Genomic DNA, 19,760 nt, shown 5'->3' with positions numbered 1-19,760 from the left:
CTGAAGCTTCCCTCGCACCTTCGAATTCCCTCCGATCGTCTCTTATAACCATGCTCAATTCAAGACGCTTATTTCCTCTTGTCCATTAAACCTTCAGGAGTTCTATTTGTTGCTGGCCACGTGATGTTGTGGAACCTGTGCTCCAGCAAACGTGATTAAAAAATAAAATAAATTCTCACCTTGTCGGCCGTTTGGCCCAGAACAGGTTCCCCATTCACGGCCAGGATGCGGTCTCCCACCTTCAGCCGCCCACCCTGTGTGTGGGACGCGACACAAACACGGCCACGAGGTCATCGCCATCATCCTCACCACCACCACCAGCACCATCGCGGCCTTGATCTAGCACCTGTAGGACGCGTCACTGCGGAGGGGCCGTCAGCCAGAGGAGGGGAAGAAACGAGCCCGAGAGGACGTCCACCGCGAACGAGACGGAGCGAGAAAAGAAGCGGGATGGATTGTTGCGTCGCACAGCCGAAAGTAAATTTTACCGCGCCTCCGATTGGCACGGTTGGCTACGTACGGTGCGGAAGAAGTCCAACACGCGTACACACATCCAGGAGAGCGAAGCGTGGTGATGGCTTGCGGAGGGGGGCCACATGTTCGGCAGTGTGTAGACGACGGCTGATGATGCCATTATTGCGAGTGGTGTTTTTTTTTATTTCCATCAAGACTGGAATGGGTGGCTTTTAACTCAGGATGGTCGTACCGATAGCAATTAGAGGCTCCACATACTGGAGCACACTTCGGGCGTACGGGGATAATTGAAGGCTGATCCTAATGGAAATGGATCTATGCTCGCAGGGATAAGTGGTACGGTCGCGCGACTCCGGATAATGCAGCTTCAACGAGGGGTGGCGGCAGACGTGGCCCAGCGGTAACACAAAAAACCCAATGCTGCTATTCGTGAACAACACCGTGGCCCTGAGAGGAAGAGTATATAATAGGGGATAATCTTAGGCAATGGCACTTCTTCACGGCACACAGAGAGGCCAGAGAGGTAGAGTGGATCAAAGTTGGAGACGGCACTTTGACCATATACCACGGCGCCTGAAAAAAAGTGAATTATAAAAATTCCTCCCGACTAACGGTGGTAGAGTGTTCTGCAGAGGCTCGAATTCAACGGGCTGCCCCGGTTAGTGCTGGACTAACCACAGGATGCGTGCTATCCACGTTCGAGATGCCGTGATGTCCTTCGAAGAAGTGTAGGCCATCGTGTGCCGGCGTCAAGGCTCCAAATTTGCGAAATTTTTAAAATCACTCGCAAATTAGTCACTTGGGAAGCACGGGGAAATTGCCGCCCACCCCCCGCCCCCTCCCCTACTGTGAAAAACGATCTGGGCTCTCGCTGAATGAGTCTTGAGACTCATTGAGCATTTCCTGGGGAAAACGAGCGTGTATGTACGTATGGATGTGAAACTTCACTCGCACCGTACGTAGCCAACCGTGCTAATCGGATGGTGCTTGAGAGCCTGGTTAATGCTTGGATGGGGGACCACAGGCTTTGCGAGGGCGGTGGAGGGGCGGGGGTGGGTGGAGGGCTACGTGGCAGACAGCGAAGCAAAATCCAAGGTTGTATTATACTGTACTTCTATGCCTTCACCACCAACCCACACTGACCATGGGAGCACAGTCACTGAAGTGGGCAGATGTGCGGACCCGAAGTGAGAAAACGGAATCGGATCGGCGAAGACATCTTTTGGGAAACGATTAAGACGACTGGGGCAACCAAAGTGGAACGATGAACAGGAGAGTGAGGACGCAGGCGCGGAGCGCTCCAGCACGCGTGGTGGGGCGATGAGCTACACGAGCGGATGTTGGACGGCGCGGAAGGATGAGACACGCACGGCATGTGGTTGTCACTTGGAATGAGTCAGACGGTGCGATAGGAAGGTGAAGAGGTGGAGAATGGCTCCAAGCAAGGTGTGTATTGGGAAGTGGAATGATAACGGAGGAGGTGGCATATGCGGGGACCATATCTAAGCACAATTACGATAAAGATTCTGCCGGGGAGAAAGGAAGTGATGGAAATCACCTGTCAATGGGCACCGACTCAGCTCAGACGATGTGACATGAGACATATTTCAGAACAATTGTATTTAGTGGGCCTGAGTGTGCAATCAACGTAGGTCACTTTGCACAACAGTTTACAGTTCGATTCCCCCGGCAGAGAATTGGCAAAGCATATCGTCTGTCTATAAAAGTGTACGGTAAAGATCGCGTGACATCATCAGTCACGAGGGCAGGCCACTGAGTATTCGTCTGTTTGCAGCTTGACGGATCACTTTTGTGAAGCACACTACTGCGTAATGACGTTGATAGAACGAATGATTAACATGAAGGCAAAATAACTGTCAGTAAAGGGGTGAAACGATTACACAAAGTGGCCGGAGAAGGAAAAGTGTTTATGCTGTATTAGAATGCCACCGGAAAACTCATTTCTTTAGAACTGCGCTTAGTTTTTGTCCTTCCCCCCCCCCCCTGCACCCACGATTATCACGGTTGGCTACGTACGGTGCTAAACAAGTTCAACGAAACACACATACATACGACTGCGTAGATACAGTGCTATATAGTAAGAGGTATGGTGGCGGTTAGCACACTGTAGTATGAACCCATCAAACTGAATTTGATTCCGGGGCATGGCAGGCTAACACCATTGGCGATTTCCTTCTGGACATCTTTGAAAAAGAGCTTAAGAGCTTATCAGTTTCCTCCAGTCTAGATAAATATTCAGATTTTGGGAGATATCTGAACTGGCCCTGGGTGCACCCTTCACCAACCCGCACTGACCATTGTGGTGAAGCATGGTTAAAAAAAAAATAAGATTTTTTTTTTCTTATAAAACCTGTACATCTCTCTGGCGGGGCTGTCCCCGCGTTTCAGTTTTAGCTCCTCGGAGAAGCTTCCAGAACGTGGAATGAAACGTCGGACATCACGTGAAACAGCACACGGGGAGGGGTAGGGGACAGTAGCCTGTAAACACATGGGAGAGCGAGCGTGAAGCGGTCGGGAGTGTTTTGATATAATCCTACGAGAAATCTGATTGACGTCTTGCTGTGTCGGGCACTGCGGTGGCGAGACGTTAACTACCTCGCCTGGTATACAGGAGGCTGTGGGTTCGATCCCGGCTCTGCCGCCTGTATATTTGGAGTTTGCGTGTCTCTCTCCCCGTGGTTTCGTGGATTTTTTCTCCAGGTCCCCTGGCTTTTCCTTCCACATTTAGAAACAACATGCGCTTAACAGTATTTAGCTGAATATACATTTCCACGTGATAAGCCACTTCGTTGACCTATGATTCGTGGACAGGTCGCTTATGAAAAAGACAAATATAGCTCAGGGGGGCCTTACCTGGTAAAATAAAAATAGTTTAGTTTTTGTTTAGTGCCGTATCAGCTGACCTTTGCAGCAGCTCCGTTCTGCTCGAGTCTTTTCACTGACAATCCCTCAGTCGGTCCCTCCTGGCTCAGAGAGACACCGATGCCTCCACTCTCCTCCTGCAGCAAGGGCACAGCAAATTGTTTACAACAGCACGATAACAACAATAGCCACCACTCAGTGACAGTGACGTCACCCGCAGCTCTTGTGTGTCAGCCTAGGTGAACTTTTGAGGCTACGTGAAGTGTTTCCAAGGCTCGCCGGAAAGAGGTTATGGGACAGACCCAGGAGATGTCAGGCAGATGCAGCACCACCTTTGATTCCCACTGTGCCAAGCTGGTTGCCGGAGAGCGGCTGCCACCAACTGCCCAGTGGTGTATATAATAAAAGAAAAAAAAATATCCCCCGTATAATCTCCTTTAAAGACTGCAGGGGCAAGTGCTGTTAGCGAGCACCTATGAAGGCCGGAACGGCACACGAGGGGGTGGGTGGCCGGCACCACGCCCGACCGCCTTTGTCTCCCCAGTGGCGATGTTTACACACTGCACCACGTACTCATTTGAGGCTGAGTCGACCTAGGGGAGGCCCGGGACCGGTTCTGATAACCGTCACTGGTGTTGGCCGTGAGCGGGAATCGACTCGGGTCGCCGCGGTTCGTAGCGCAGCGTAGCGCTAACCGCTGCACCACCACTCCCCACAATACACACACCAACACGTGCACACACTGACAAAGATCCTCCGTATAGCCTTAGGGGCAAGTGCTGGTGGAGAGCACCTATGAAGGCCAGCACGGCACATGAAGGGGTGGATGGCCAGCACACACACGCATTAATCGTGCATAAACATTTTCAACTTTGGGTGGATAGAATAAAAATGTTTTACTCAATAACCGTGCACATCACCGATGCGATTAGCGACATTGACGAAAGCTGCACACTCACCTTCGTCACAATGACATCGTGCACGTCTGGGAAGGAGGAGAAGTCCCCTTTGGGTCGAAGGGGTGCATGGTCTGAGGAGGCTGCTGAGCTGTGGCTCTGATAAGAGAGAGGGCAGAGAGAGAAGGGAAAGGAAATGCCACGGGCGAGAAAGATGGTGACGCCAGGCGATTGTAGCCCAACACATAGCAACTGAGAGAGAGAGAGAGAAAGCTCAGTTGCAATTACTCCTGTTTGATAATACTTCTCTTGTCCGTATGCATCTGTGCAGATAGTTTTTTTTTGCAGATAAGCCATAGTAACCACATACCGCTCGTATCAATGTGGATAAGAGGAGCGGCGACCCACTACTCTGTAGAGTAACATTCGTAGAAACGCTTGTTACAAAATAGAGGTACTGCAGGTAAGTCGTTTTCAGTTCTAAAGGCATAGTTTAACAAGACAACACTTGCCACCATCCTTCAAACCCATTGGTGAAAAAGAGTCAAGTTTTTGTTTACATTATAATGTAATGTTTATGCGAGATCTGGAGGCTTATGGGACCCCAGGGTCCCGCCATAAGTATAATTTATTATCCACTCAATTGTCTGTTCAGAAGTAGAGGAGCTCTCGTCCGTTCCTCCTTTAAAGGAGAGGGACGATGCGGGTCAACGGTTTGGGATTCGTGGCCACCCCACTCAAACAGCGCCGAATCTTTGATGCGCCATTTGCGCATCAGCTGACCGCATCGGCCGATTGGGTTCATGGTCGACCTCCCGGTTTCAACCTTCCACGCCGCCAATAGTCGACCGACTTTAATGAGGGCGATATCGGCAAGTAAAATAAAGACCTATTGATTGGTCATCATCATCCATCCATCATCATCATCATCCAGTTCAGTGGATCTAAACCTCTGGTCCAAGGAACCCCCTGGTGCTCTGCAAGGCTGCGAGGGAGGCGGTCTGTGGAACTGTTGCAGATAACATTTGTTTTCACAAAACACTGGATCTATCTTGTTGCGTGAAAGTTCATCAACACCTACAGTGAGGGAAAAAAGTATTTGATCCCCTGCTGATTTTGTACGTTTGCCCACTGACAAAGAAATGATCAGTCTATAATTTTAATGGTAGGTTTATTTGAACAGTGAGAGAGAATAACAACAAAAAAATCCAGAAAAACGCATGTCAAAAATGTTATAAATTGATTTGCATTTTAATGAGGGAAATATGTATTTGGCCCCCTCTCAATCAGAAAGATTTCTGGCTCCCAGGTGTCTTTTATACAGGTAACGAGCTGAGATTAGGAGCACACTCTTAAAGGAAGTGCTCCTAATCTCAGCTTGTTACCTGTATAAAAGACACCTGTCTACAGAAGCAATCAAACAATCAGATTCCAAACTCTCCACCATGGCCAAGACCAAAGAGCTCTCCAAGGATGTCAGGGACAAGATTGTAGACCTACACAAGGCTGGAATAGGCTACAAGACCATTGCCAAGCAGCTTGGTGAGAATGTGACAACAGTTGGTGCGATTATTCGAAAATGGAAGAAACACAAAAGAACTGTCAATCTCCCTCGGCCTGGGGCTCCATGCAAGATCTCACCTCGTGCAGTTGCAATGATCATGAGAACGGTGAGGAATCGGCCCAGAACTACACGGGAGGATCTTGTCAATGATCTCAAGGCAGCTGGGACCATAGTCACCAAGAAAACAATTGGTAACACACTACGCCGTGAAGGACTGAAATCCTGCAGCACCCGCAAGGTCCCCCTGCTCAAGAAAGCACATATACATGCCCGTCTGAAGTTTGCCAATGAACATCTGAATGATTCAGAGGACAACTGGGTGAAAGTGTTGTGGTCAGATGAGACCACAATGGAGCTCTTTGGCATCAACTCAACTCGCCGTGTTTGGAGGAGGAGGAATGCGGCCTATGACCCCAAGAACACCATCCCCACCGTCAAACATGGAGGTGGAAACATTATGCTTTGGGGGTGTTTTTCTGCTAAGGGGACGGGACAACTTCACCGTATCAAAGGGACGATGGATGGGGCCATGTACCGTCAAATCTTGGGTGAGAACCTCCTTTCCTCAGCCAGGGCATTGAAAATGGGTCGTGGATGGGTATTCCAGCATGACAATGACCCAAAACACACGGCCAAGGCAACAAAGGAGTGGCTCAAGAAGAAGCACATTAAGGTCCTGGAGTGGCCTAGCCAGTCTCCAGACCTTAATCCCATAGAAAATCTGTGGAGGGAGCTGAAGGTTTGAGTTGCCAAACGTCAGCCTCGAAACCTTAATGACTTGGAGAAGATCTGCAAAGAGAAGTGGGACAAAATCCCTCCTGAGATGTGTGCAAACCTGGTGGCCAACTACAAGAAACGTCTGACTTCTGTGATTGCCAACAAGGGTTATGCCACCAAGTACTAAGTCATGTTTTGCGGAGGGGTCAAATACTTATTTCCCTCATTAAAATTCAAATCAATTTATAACATTTTTGACATGCGTTTTTCTGGATTTTTTTGTTGTTATTCTGTCTCTCACTGTTCAAATAAACCTACCATTAAAATTATAGACTGATCATTTCTTTGTCAGTGGGCAAACGTACAAAATCAGCAGGGGATCAAATACTTTTTTTCCCTCATTGTACCTAATGAGAGTTGTCAATGATCCACGGGTTCAGCATGGTTACGAATCCATAATAGTTTTTTGGGTTAGATCACGTTCATAGAAATGTGTAGTTGAACCCGCCACCACCCGACACAAGCAATTAGTAAGATTTGTAACGTAAAGAAAACATGCCAATGTTACTAGTTGAGCAGACCGGTGTGATGGAGAGAAAACCCACAACATTTACAATTCGAGTACGACGTTATGCCAATATTATGGATAATGTTGGTTGCGAAAGCCTACATGTTAAACTGATGGTTAGGAATCACTGGTTATTTGATTTGTTCATCCACTGCTGGATGAAGGCCTCCCCGCCCCCATTCCGTCACAACCACCCCTGCAATCCCCATTAATGTCAACATACAAAGGTGATTTTTCATGAAGATGCTCTAAGAATCAAAATTTGAATTCCTATGCGGGTTATACACGGCACTATTTAATTATTAATCCTGGAGAGTGGCGATGTCGCGGGTTTACAAACTGTGCTCCGAAACCGCTGATACAAGTTTCGGTTCCCTGACCACGACTAACATCGTTCGCAAACGGTGGATGAACCGGTCAAGTAAGCAGCCCACCGCCCATCCACCCCCTCCGTCAGCAACCCACACCGACCATCAGGTGGGGGGCGAAGCACAGCCTAACAACCCGCACAACTGCCACGGCATCATCGACACGCCATGTACGTATGCATGTTGAACTTCTTTCGCACCGTACGGAGCCAACCGTGCTAATCGGAGGTGCCATCATCCAGCAGATGATTGAGTAGAGGCTGTATTCCACCCCACCCCCGCCCCACCCCCCCCACTATAAGTCAGCCTGTGGATGAGCATCAGATACCGGTTAAAAAAGCGACAGTGGTGCGAGACTAAGCCGCTGACCTATTTAAAGGGGAGCGAGCACGCATGTGCAACAGAGCAACAGAGCGAGCGAGCGAGCGAGCAAAAATAAATGTCAGGGTCATCGTTCAAAACGCCTGCATTTAGTGTGGGCGGGTGGTGGGGGGCACAGGGGAGAGGGGAGGGGGTGTGCGCGGGGGGAGACCGGGCACGAGAACGACCGAGTGCAATCCGGAGCAATCTCGAGGAAAACCTCACCTCGAGCGATCTCGCCCCGGAGTGAGCGCTGGACGGGGCGGAGATGGAGATGGGAAGGGGGCTCCGGATGGGAGGCACGGCCATCTGGTTGAGGGCATCCTTGTTCCTGCAGCAGGAGGGCGCGAGGACGTGAGCGCACATCGTCGACAGGGGAGGTTTTTTTCCACCCGCGCTCTTTCCCCCGCTCCAGCTCGGACAGGAGTCGCGTGAATAATAGATGCACATCTGATTTATTGGGTTTCGGTGAAGAAAAAAAAAGAAGCGGCTCCAGGCTCCGGCGAGTAACGACGGACGGACGGGCTCCCAGGACGAGAGCGAGTTGGGGCGTTGTGCAAGCCGCTGGGATGTCCGTTGCATGTGGGGGGGGGGGGGTTTTTTTGCAAAGGCAAATTTGTGGTGCTCGGTTGCTTTGTGTACTGTACGCGGGCTGTGTTACAACGGCCATCGCGTGCTTTCGAGAGCGCAGGTTCAGCTGTCACGGGTCATTTTTTGCAGAGACACTTGGGTGGCATGGCGCGCGTACGCTCGCGAAAGCAAACGTCACGAGGCCTCGGATTTTATTCACACGGCGTGGTTTCTGTTCGCTAATGAGAGCCAATTCGGATTACGAACGCACGTGTCTTACGCACGTGAGAACCCTGTAGGAAAACACAGGTGGCTACAACATGGCTCTACAGCAACCGATCCTGGAACGTATCTGCGCAGAAACTTGTCAGCGTTATCACCTCACCTGTGCGGGTGTTCTCCTGGTACGCCGGTTTGCTACCACGTGCCGAGCACACGGTACACAGACGTGGCCAAACATCTCATTGTAGGACGCTCTGACAGATTCAGCCTCGGGGACTTTTGGTGAGGCTTTCCTCGATAAATAAAAACAACTTGGATTTATGTAGTATCTAAAAAATCAAACATCGTAAAATGCTACAATTACTGTTGCAAGGGCCATTTCTTCCGGCTCCGTTCCGATGGCACACCAAGGCTCCCGCCAAGGCCTTGCGGGAAAGCGTGTGGCTTAGTTCGGGGCCAGCTACGAGAATACAACGTCTTCACAAACAGCGGCGCTATTACGCCTCTCTCAATAAAATGAACGCCGAGCCGCTTGTGCGTTCCGAGATTCAGCGGTGAACGGGACCCCCCCCCCCACTGCCCGGCCCCCGCCCCCACCCTGCAACTCGTAGGCGTCTCGGAACGGGAAAGGATTAAGTTGTACGCAGCAGCCTAACAACGCATTCAGTCGTTGAACACAACTGCGTGACGAGCGCACACGGCCAAGTTTGTCTGAACAGGTGGCTTTCAGTCGCACGCACGCACACACGCTCTCGCACAATTGCTCACATGCGGACTGAAATAAATTGACGCATGAAAAACGTTGCATTTTTTTTTTACAATATGATTGTGGGGCGTGCGTGCGCACGCATATGCCGCCGTGTGTAGCCTTAACTGACTGTTGGGGTAAGTACCGTTAGCTAGCACCTATGAAGGCCGGCACGGCATTCAAGGGGGGTGACCAGCACCACACACGGCCGCCTACACACCGCACCAGGTACTCATTTGAGGCTAAGTCGACCCAGGATGAGTTTAGATAATTGTCACTGGTGTTGGCCGTGAGTGGGAATCAAACTCAGGTCGCAGGGTCCATAGCGCAGCGAGCGAACCACTACACTACCGTCCCCTCCCCCCCACACATACGTATGCATGCGTGCACGCACGCACAGCATGGGAAGCTGATTTCAATTTCGTGACAGAACGGTCGGTGGTTGCAGGAAAGCCGTGAATACGAGCACAAGCGAACGGACAAAGGAACGAACGCATGGCGTTTGTGTGAGGCGGTTCTGGGAGGGCGAGGCGGCAAGCACGGAGGAGGAGGGAGGTCATATCTTGCATCCATTTCTTGCCGCCAACCTTCTGTGCGATGGCAAACCAGGAAGCGAGCAGGCGCCTTGGAAATTGAAAATTGACCATGGAGAAACGCAACGGCTCAATCTCTCTCTCTCTCACCCCCCGCTGTCACTCGAACCCCAGCACTATGAGTAAAAGCAAATATAAGTAGACCTCCGTTCTGTCTCACAAATATAAACGAAATCATGTTTTTGGTGAAATGAAGTGGGATTTGTTTTAACAAGCACCCTCTGGACCGGTTTCCAACTTTCTGGGTCTCAATGGCAGTCGGGTTTGCAAAAATGTTTTTTTTGAGTTTCCAGATGTCACTTATAAGAGCACTCCATCTAAATTATGGGGCCCTGTTAATTGCAAAGAGGCAAAATTGTATGCAAACTACCTGCACCCAACTATTTCACCCGACTGCAAACATCATCCCCCAGACAAAGCAAAAAAAAACCGCGGTATTTTATTTAATTAGCAGCTAGCGTGCAGACAGCTCCAGGGAATGGGCTGCGCATGATTGACGGTGTCAGAAAAATGACAGCTGCTTTAACATCTAAAAAAAAAAGCCCCCATTGTGAGCGCGTCGATTCGGGTGGAACCGACAATATAAAATCGCTAAGGAGACACGTAGACACTTTCACAAAAGCTGGGCTTTGTTTTTCTTTCCCCCTCTCTAAATTAACGAGGCTGTCAAATTTGCAGACCCCGCAGCTCTTTCCTCGTGCCTTGCTGCTTGTGCGCCGACACAAAGCACTCGGGCTCCTTCACACCGCGAGCGTGGCCCGTAATTTTACACGCTAATTACACGCGACGCCGCACGGCCACGGTAACGCGCACACGATTCCACGCGCAGCACAAGCGACCTCGGTGGACGCTCGCACGCGAAGGTACGTACCCGCCCGCGCAGCAGAACGTGGACAGCAGAAACATTGCCGATCGGATTCTGAAACGTAGATTTGTTTTTTTTGATTGCTTGCTTGCTACGAGGAACCCCGCTCCTCCTTCTCAAAAATGGAGCGTCTTCATTTTTACTGCTTTGGTTTATTTCGCAGGAAATTAAAAACCGACGGCAAAAATTACACGAAATACATGCCCTGATATTAACGTGGCAGGCCCGAGAATGATCCTCGAATACGGTATAAACCGCACGATTGCCGGCGCCAGTCAGGCTTCCCCGCCGTTCACCGACGATGGCACGATTTGCGTGTTTTTTTTTTCCCCCCCCCCCGCTATCAGATGCCGGCGAGCCAAAGGCTGCTCCGCTCAGACGCACGCGGGTTTTTTGTTGCCTGCAGGGGAAGAGCGCAGCGCGAAGACAACCGGCTTCCAAAGCGCCACTCGATAAATTAAATCTCAAAGAGTGCTGCTCGTCTGAGCACACCCTTCGCGGGAAGCGGGTGACGTCAAGCCGAGATGATATGATAATGCACTTTCCCCCCCCCCCCCCCCCCCCCCAGCAGCTCTAACGCACGTAAATATTAAGGGAGGATTAACCCGTTTCTCTGTGTGCGGTGGGTTACGGCGGCTGTTGGTGCGGGCCAGTTTTCGCGTGTACGCGGGTGACCCTGTCGTCAGATCTTTTATAAACGAGTTCACAATTTTAAGCGCAAACCGAAAATGCGCGTCCTCATTGAAGACGGGCTCTCCAGATGGGCTGTAATGAGTTTCCTTTTTTTCTCCCAGCTCCAATATTGAAATTTAATTTAGAAAATAACTGCAGATGTTTTGTTGTTTACAAGTGTGCGCGCGTGTGTGCGTGTGTGCGCGTGTGTGCATGTGTGTGTGGCTGTGCGTGAACGCATAATTGCACATAGTGTCTCTTGGGCAGCACCTCGAAAACTCAACATCACAGATGGCACGGTGACAACTTGACACCGCAACTTCACATTCCATCGCGTCAACGGCACGTCGCACAGATGGTTATTTTATGTCCGGCTCGCACCAGATCCATTTTTAGAACCGCAAATCCGTTGCAACTGCTAATCACACTTTCTTAAGATTGTGCTACAGCACTGAGAGTAAAGAGACACAGAAGATTTTGATTTAAAGCTTTCGTGACTGCAGTAATTAATATTCTTAGTTCTTTCGGTAAAGTCACGTTGAAGGGAAACAACAAAATAATAAAATATATATAAAACAATAAAAATTCTTACGACGTTTCGACCATAACACAAACGGTCGTCTCCAGGTGTGTCGGTTTGCATAAATTTATTTATTTTTAAACGGTGTATTTAGTTAAATCGCTGCGTGTGGCGCTAACGGTTTTTTTTTATAAATAAATAAACCGTTTAAAAATAAATAAATGTATGCAAACCGACACACCTGAAGACGACCGTTTGTGTTATGGTCGAAACGTCGTGAGAATTTTTATTGGTTTATATATATTTTATTATTTTGTTGTTTCCCTTCAACGTGACTTTACCGAAAGAACTAAGAATATGAGACACAGAAGATATTGCAATCTGCCACTGTCTTATACAGACGAGAGAGAGAAACCTCCGAGAGGAAAGCATCAGTGTTTCCTCTTTAAGTCTGATAAACACCGGGCTGGAGAGGCACCCAGCTGTCTGCTTCCGGCACGCACAGCAGGCGAAATCCAATTTTGTTTTTCGTTTTTCGGATAGGCAGTAGAAGATGTGGCAGAGGCGGAAAAAGGAGGCGGTGGCGGCTTGCACAATTTGAAAGCCACCAACCTAGGATCGTGGGAGGAGGGCAGATGGCGAGATGTTAATTACCTGGCCTGGTATACAGGAGGTTGTGGGTTCGATCCTGGACCTAATGTCTGTATATTTGGAGTTTGCATGTTCTAGAATCACAATCAGGCGTTTCGAGTATTTGGCTGCTATACATTTCCACGTGATAAGCCACTTCGTTGAGCTATCGTTTGTGGCCAGCTTGCTACGTAGCTCAGTGGGCCTTACCTGCTAGAATAACATTCGTTTAAATAGTTTCACATGCTTGGAATAGACACCGTGAGAGGGAACGTGGAACTCGCGAGTCAGGGAACACACATCAGTCGAAGAGATTGCGCCCACCGTTAAGAGAAGGGAAAGCGAGCTGCGCGAGGACTCGTCATGGCTGGGAGGGGATGCCCGTTACTGATCGAAACTTAACGGCGGAACAGAAGCTGAAGGGGGGGGTACCGCGTGACGAGAGCACATCCGCCGCGGAGATGGAGCAGATGAAAAAATCGGCTAGTACGCAGGTTCTAGATGGCCTGTTGCATTGCGACAATTGTGAGGCATGGTGGTGGTGGCTTTGGGGAAGCCTTCATCCACCAGTGGATTGATGCGTGATATGTCGATGAGTATGATGATTTCGTTTCGATTTAAAGCTTTCGTGACTGCAGGGATTCATCTTCTTGGTTCTTTCGGTAAAGTCACGTAGAAGGGAAACAATAAAATAATAAAAATAAAACATAATAAAATGAAATTCTCACGACGTTTTGGCCACAACACAAGTAGCCTTCTTCAGGTGAAGAAACAGGACTGTCCAGAAGACAGCGCTTGAGTGAACACTGCCAAGCATGGACAACGTCTTTTAAGCTGTGTGGGTAGAATTAACATGTGAATTAGCGTGTTACCCAGCCCTATGTCTTATTCTATCAACCCTACTGTATACCACACTGCTGTGGTCTGGCCGCAGAAGGCTTCAACGAGAACTGTTTGACTTGATCAATTAATGCTGTTGAGTCAGAAATGATTTTGATGGTTTTAGTAACCAGGCTGTTGGTGGGGTCTCTTCTTATTTTTGTATAGCTGCCATCGTTGAGTAGTTCCTGAATTTTGTTGTTATATTCTATTTTGTCCATGATGACAGTGGCATTGCCCTTGTCAGCTGAGAGGATGACAATGTCATCTCTCTTTTTTAATTGAGATAATTCAAAGCGCGCATCTTTGCTGATGTTGCTAGATGGCATCTTAGCGTTTTTGAGGTTTGCAGCGATTTCAGATCTTGCTACGTCTGCAGCGATGTGACCCAGGCCCTTGAGTGCCACGTCGACATGGGCAATTATATCATTAACTGGTATGTGTCTAGGTGTGACTGCAAAGTTTAGCCCTTTAGCTAAAACGGCTTTCAGACCATCAGAAATAGAACTGTTACCGCGATTAATTACGACTTAGTTAACGTCTAGCTATTCTGTGTGTGGGTCCGATTTCTTGTTGGAAAGGCGGTTGAATTTGGAAATCAAATTGTCCTTACATTTGGTTGACATAGTGGCAGCTGAAGAGGCAGTCATATTGTCTACATGTTCCCAATCCGATGTAGACATTGTTGCCGTCAATGATAAGTGTCATTTGTAGAGTATCTTGTCTAACTGATCTAGTTCAGTGCGCGTAAGTCTGACATATCTCGGACCGCATCCGTGAACATAAAGCAGACTTGAAACATAGTAGGACGAACTCTTCAGCCGTGGCAGATCACTGTTATAATTTAGTGGGCTCACATGACATTGACTTCTCCAAGACGGAGGTTCTCTGCAAGCCATCCGGCTACCATGAGAGATTCGTTCATGAGGCCATCCACATATACAAACACAGAGACAATTTCAACCGAGAAGATGGATTCTGGCTTAGTAACCATTGGAAAGATATTATAAACCATGATTGTATTTTACGCTGACCTTCAGACCGCAGTCCATTCGCTGGCACTGCCTCTTCATACCTTTCACACGACGGTCAATGGTATGGTTTAAAGCATGTGGTATAATAATAAATAGTATAACATTGTAATGTTTAACATAATTCATAAGGCAATATATAATATCGTAATTGTATAGTGAATATACAGCAGTGTGGCATACAGTAGGGTTGATAGAATAAGACAGTGTAATATAACAAGTCTAATATTTTATAGTCTAAAGTATAGGGTAGTGTATAGTAACGCATTGTATAATTCAAAGGTGGAATTTGTCTATGGATATGATATTATACCATGTAGTTTAGATTGGAAGTTATAATATTGTACTGTATAGTAGTCCAGTTTACAGCATAGTTACAACGCAACACAGGACAGAGCAGCGCACCTTGGCTGCTCTTTAACCTTCCTTTCCTGTGTGCCCAGCCGCCACCCTCCTCCAATCCGGTGGTGGTGCTGGGTAACATGCTAATTCACATGTAAATCCCACCCACACGGCTTAAAAGACTTTGTCCATACTTGGCAGTGTTCACTCAAGCGCTGTCTTCTGGACAGTCCTGTTTCTTCACCTGAATAAGGCTACTTGTGTTGTGGCCGAAACGTCGTGAGAATTTCATTTTATTATGTTTTATTTTTATTATTTTATTTCCATTCTACGTGACTTTACCTAAAGAACCAAGAAGAGTATGATGATGATGATGACAGGAAGGATAAGCCTCCTGTAGGGCAGTAGTTCCACAGCGCGGCTACTTCTCACTTCTCCGCCAGCCACCAACCACTACACCGTGACATTTAGATTTTCCAATATATATTCATACATGTATTCACAATTCTGTCATAAATATTTAATGAAGCCTCTAATTTTACCCAAAAAAGCTTCTATTCTGAAAGTTCAAACCGAATTCATGCCTATTCTTTCCAAAAAAGATGTAATTTTATTTTTAATTAAGCCGAATATAATGCCATGCGAGATATCAGGCAGTGTAGCTTATGTCGGTGGTTTCCAAATGTGCGATTCTCAGACCTCTGGTGGTTTCGATTACATGGTGGGCCAGCGAATATTGAGGGATGACTTGGTCCGTCGGCCCAGGAAGGTTGGAAACCACTGGTGTAGGTGTGACGTCTGGTGGCAAGATGTTAACTATCTGGCGTAGTATACAGGAGGTTGTGGGTTCGATCCCAACCCTGATGCCTGTATATTTGGAGTTTGCATGTTCTCCCCGTGACCAATTGCATTTTATTCTGGGTCCTCATTTAGAATCAACGTGTGTTTAGTAGTATTTGGCTGCTATAAATGTCCACGTGGTAAGCCATTTCGTTGCGCTATCATTCGTGATAGCCAGGTCGCTTCTGAAAAAGAGCTGTGTGCAGCTCAGTTAGCGGCGGATGTTTGGGGAGTCAATGTGAAAACAGACGGAAGCAATGGAGACCTCAGGGAAGGGAGGAGTCAATGGATTTCCTGTTGCATATCAGTCAGTTATATTTTTAAAATCTAAATGTAGCCATCACACAAAAACACACACATACATTCAACAACAAAAATCGACACCCCCCCCCCATATAGAATGCTGTTGGCAAGCACGTATGAATGCCGGCATGACATGCGAGCGATTGGCGTGGTCAACACCGGCGTCTAGACCCCCTTTGTCTCCCCAGTACTCATTTAAGGCCGAGTCGACCTAGGAGAGGCCCAGCACCAGTTATTACGTGACTCGCCACTGATGCTCACCATTGGCAGGAATCGAACTTGAGTTTCCGGGTTCATATATATGTATAACACGTTTTCGCTCCCATGCTGTTCTTCCATTTTGGAACACTTTTCACACAATGAGGGGGCCCGCGCCGCTGTAACGCGGGGCGCGCGCCATTACAACGTGGTTTTTAAACGGTCAACGACGAACTACTTCCTTGGGCTCCGCGGCCGAGCGGTACAGTGATTGAGTATGTGGAATGGTGCAGTAACGCGGCGGCGTACCCTCCGTTTTTTGTCCCGCCATCTCGCTGTGTGCGCGTACACCGTATCTCGGCAAACCTTATCGTCATTTACATTATTTATGGGGAAATTGTCTCCGCTTTGCGCGTTTTTCGCTTCACGCAGCACTTTTCAGGAACGCACCTACCATGTTGAACTTCTTTCGCACCGTACATAGCTAACAGTGCTACGAAGGCAAAGACAAAGATTCCCGGCCCCCGCCCCCCAGCATGTAGCCATCCAGACTGTTGGGTTAAATGCTATTCCACACGCACGCACAGACAGCACTCAGGCTCAGGATGCAATCGGTGTAAAGCCAAAGCCTGCGCCATTTGCTGGGCAGCTTTAAATAGTTCGTTAGGTTCACTGAAAGAACACGGCGCTCACCGAAGAAGGACCACTTTCACTTTGGACGGCGTGCCTTTGATGATGGCCGACGCGTTCTGGTGGCTTCTGCCATGCAAGATCTGCCCGTTAATCTGTAACGAGACGAACAAAATGACGAGCAAAATTGAGCGGCGCAAGGTTTGTTGTCGCTCGCCAGCGAGCTGAACGCGGGCGCTCGATGGGGGTTAAGAGGATAATTCTGATGTGTTTGGCGTGACGTTTGGGTGCCGACAGAAATCACTTGCCAACGGGAAATGTAAATATTATGAATTGAAAAGTAGCCCTGTAATGGTGCTTATGATGGGTAATGGGTTCCATTAGTGCTGTACACGTTGCGACTGCCAAGTGGCTGTGATGGAACGTCAAAAGTATCCACGCACGTATAAAATAAAGACTACAGTGTTTTAGTTTAATATTAGTTTCCATCTCGGTGTCTGTTTCACTTCGCACGCAATAGTAGATCGATGTAATTTGGCTGTTTAGATAACAGCATGACCGCTTGTATTTTTAGAGTGGTCCTTGTTTTATCCAAAAGCTAATGCCGTGAACATTTTTTTTTGCAAATCTAAAGGCCCTGCAAGAAATGTGAATATTTGTGACAACAATAATAATATCGTGATTTTTGTACGACTAATGGCAGTGGCGAGTGATGTCCATCACCATTCTTTGGGCCCTTCCCACCCACCCAGATGCCACACTGGCCGGTGTGAATCCGGCGTCAGTGATGATTAAAAAAAAAACCCTCAACGATCAATAAGGTGTGGGGGCAGGCGTTCTTCCAGCAGTGGCATTGCAAAGTGCCGTCAATTCCTATTACAGTAAAACCTTGGATTGCGAGCATAATTCGTTCCAGAAACGTATTTGTAATACAAAGCACTCGTAAATCAAAGCACTCGTATGTCAGTTGTGATCACGTGACGCTCGGCAGACAAAGCGTATACGTACTACTCGAATTGCAAGACCTCGCTTGTTTATCAAATTAATATTTATTTAAAAATTTTGCTCGTCTTGCAAAACACTCGCAGACCAAGTTACTCGCAATCTTCTGAATGCGACTAATTTCACTTTCAGTACAATGACCATACGAACGACCCGGGTGGAACAACCTGCATAAATTACGGGGTACATTCTTGAAGCACTGCTGTGAATGTCACTTGGTAATTATGTCGAAGTGGAATTACAAAATACGCCACGACGCCACAAAAACACGTTGCTTGCCAGGACAGAACATTGCTCCGCAAAGGCCGACGAAGCACTCAATCCGCACGGCAAATGCACCCAAAACGGAAACCCACGTCAAGGGGTGGCCAAGAGAACCGTGGAGGCTCCTCCGTCGACCGCTTCAGAGCGGCGACCGCCTACCGCTGCTGCGCACGCCTCTCCCACGAGTGGGACGTAAAAGACGACGACCCCCCGACCCCTACCCGCCCCACCTTCTCGCGGCGCGGTTACCGTGGCCACCCGAAACCGCACGACGGGCGACGTCGCGAAGAGCCGCGTCGTTTCCGCTGCGCCCGCTCACCAGCGGGCTGGACGGCGTGAGCCGCCTTACTGGGGGGGCGCCACGGTGGCGAGATGTTAACTCCCTCGCCTGGTATGCAGGAGGTCGTGGATGCGATCCCCGACCCTGACGCCTGTACATTTGGAGTTTGCGTGTCTCTCTCCCCGTGGTCGCGTGGATTTTTCTCCGGGTCCTCCAGTTTTAACCTCCACATTTAGATACATGCGTTAGGAGTATTTGGCTGCTATAAATGTCCACGTGAAAACCCACTTTATTGGGCTATCAATTGTGACCAGGTTGCTTCCAAGAAAAGAGCTACACAGCTCACTGGATCTTATCTGGTAATTTTTTTTTTCCGAAGCTATCATCACACGGCTCGCAAACCCAAAACCGGGTGTACACTTTACACAAACTTACCCTGCGCTAGAAGATCATCAGTGGGTTGCCCCGACAGAACCAGCAAGAGGTACGTATCAGAGGAGAGGCCACTTGGGGGGTGGGGGTGCAGAAAGTGCAGACTGGGGCACCGCAGACGCGTTTTGATTGCTCGTGGGAGGATGCGAAAGCCTCGCGCGCGTAAGTGCGCGGCGTGCGCTCGCCCTCAAGCGGCCCCGTGAGCAGAATTCCTCCTCTCCACCCCTCCACCCTCAACCTTCCATCCGATACTCTCCTGACGCTCTCCTGCTCATCATGGGACTTGCCGTGTAAATGTACGGGTCATACAGTCAACCCATTTTCCGGATGAGTTTCTTGATGTAGCTGCTCACACAATGACACTATCAGGGCTATAAAGTGCCCTGATAGTGGCATTTTCTTGGTGCTGTTCGCCTTTGGGCATTCTCTGGTCTAACACTTTGAGACTAAATTTCGATTTTAAGCTTTTGTGACTGCAGGGATTCATATTCTTACTCTTTGGTTCTATTCGGTAAAGTCACGTAAAAGTATGGATCCTTGCAGTCACGAAAGCTTCAAATCTAGAATTCATATTCTTGGTTCTTTCGGTAAAGTCACGTAGAAAGGAAACAATAAAATAAAAAAAATAAAAAATTCTCACGATGTTTCGACTGCAACACAAGCAATCATCATCATCAGGTGTGAAAACCACGGCAAGAAAATTTGAAAAAAAGTGGCTCAAAAGAGAGCCGTCTCTGGTGTGGACCAATCCGTGTCAAAGACAATGTCATATACTACCAGAGCATATTTTTTGTTTGCATCTTCACCACAAGCATTTGTGGTTAATGCAGACATGATACCTTGCAAAAAGGCTTCTGTTTGGTGTTTTAACATGTTAACGCCTGTCTTATTGCCAGAAACGGTAAAACC

General features: G+C 48.4%; 1 protein-coding gene across 3 annotated transcripts in view; it reads right to left on the bottom strand.

Moving 5' to 3' along the window:
- LOC116948936 (multiple PDZ domain protein-like) overlaps nt 1-19,760 on the bottom strand; it is a 169,847-nt gene that overhangs the window by 29,769 nt on the left and 120,318 nt on the right. For all 3 annotated transcript variants that reach the window (XM_032966232.2, XM_032966236.2, XM_032966235.2), the window contains 5 exons: nt 16,937-17,028; nt 8,056-8,161; nt 4,317-4,412; nt 3,399-3,494; nt 180-254 (listed from right to left, as the gene is read on the bottom strand). In XM_032966232.2, coding sequence (XP_032822123.2) covers nt 180-254; nt 3,399-3,494; nt 4,317-4,412; nt 8,056-8,161; nt 16,937-17,028 — 465 coding nt within the window. The remainder of the gene's footprint in view (nt 1-179; nt 255-3,398; nt 3,495-4,316; nt 4,413-8,055; nt 8,162-16,936; nt 17,029-19,760) is intronic.

The sequence above is a fragment of the Petromyzon marinus genome, chromosome 35 (assembly GCF_048934315.1).
Source record: "Petromyzon marinus isolate PM22_M1 ecotype Great Lakes invasive population chromosome 35, UKy_Petmar_22M1.pri1.0, whole genome shotgun sequence".
Taxonomy (NCBI): Eukaryota; Metazoa; Chordata; class Hyperoartia; order Petromyzontiformes; family Petromyzontidae; genus Petromyzon; species Petromyzon marinus.
Note: the sequence above shows the minus strand (reverse complement) of the source record. Positions and strands in the feature narration are given on the sequence as shown.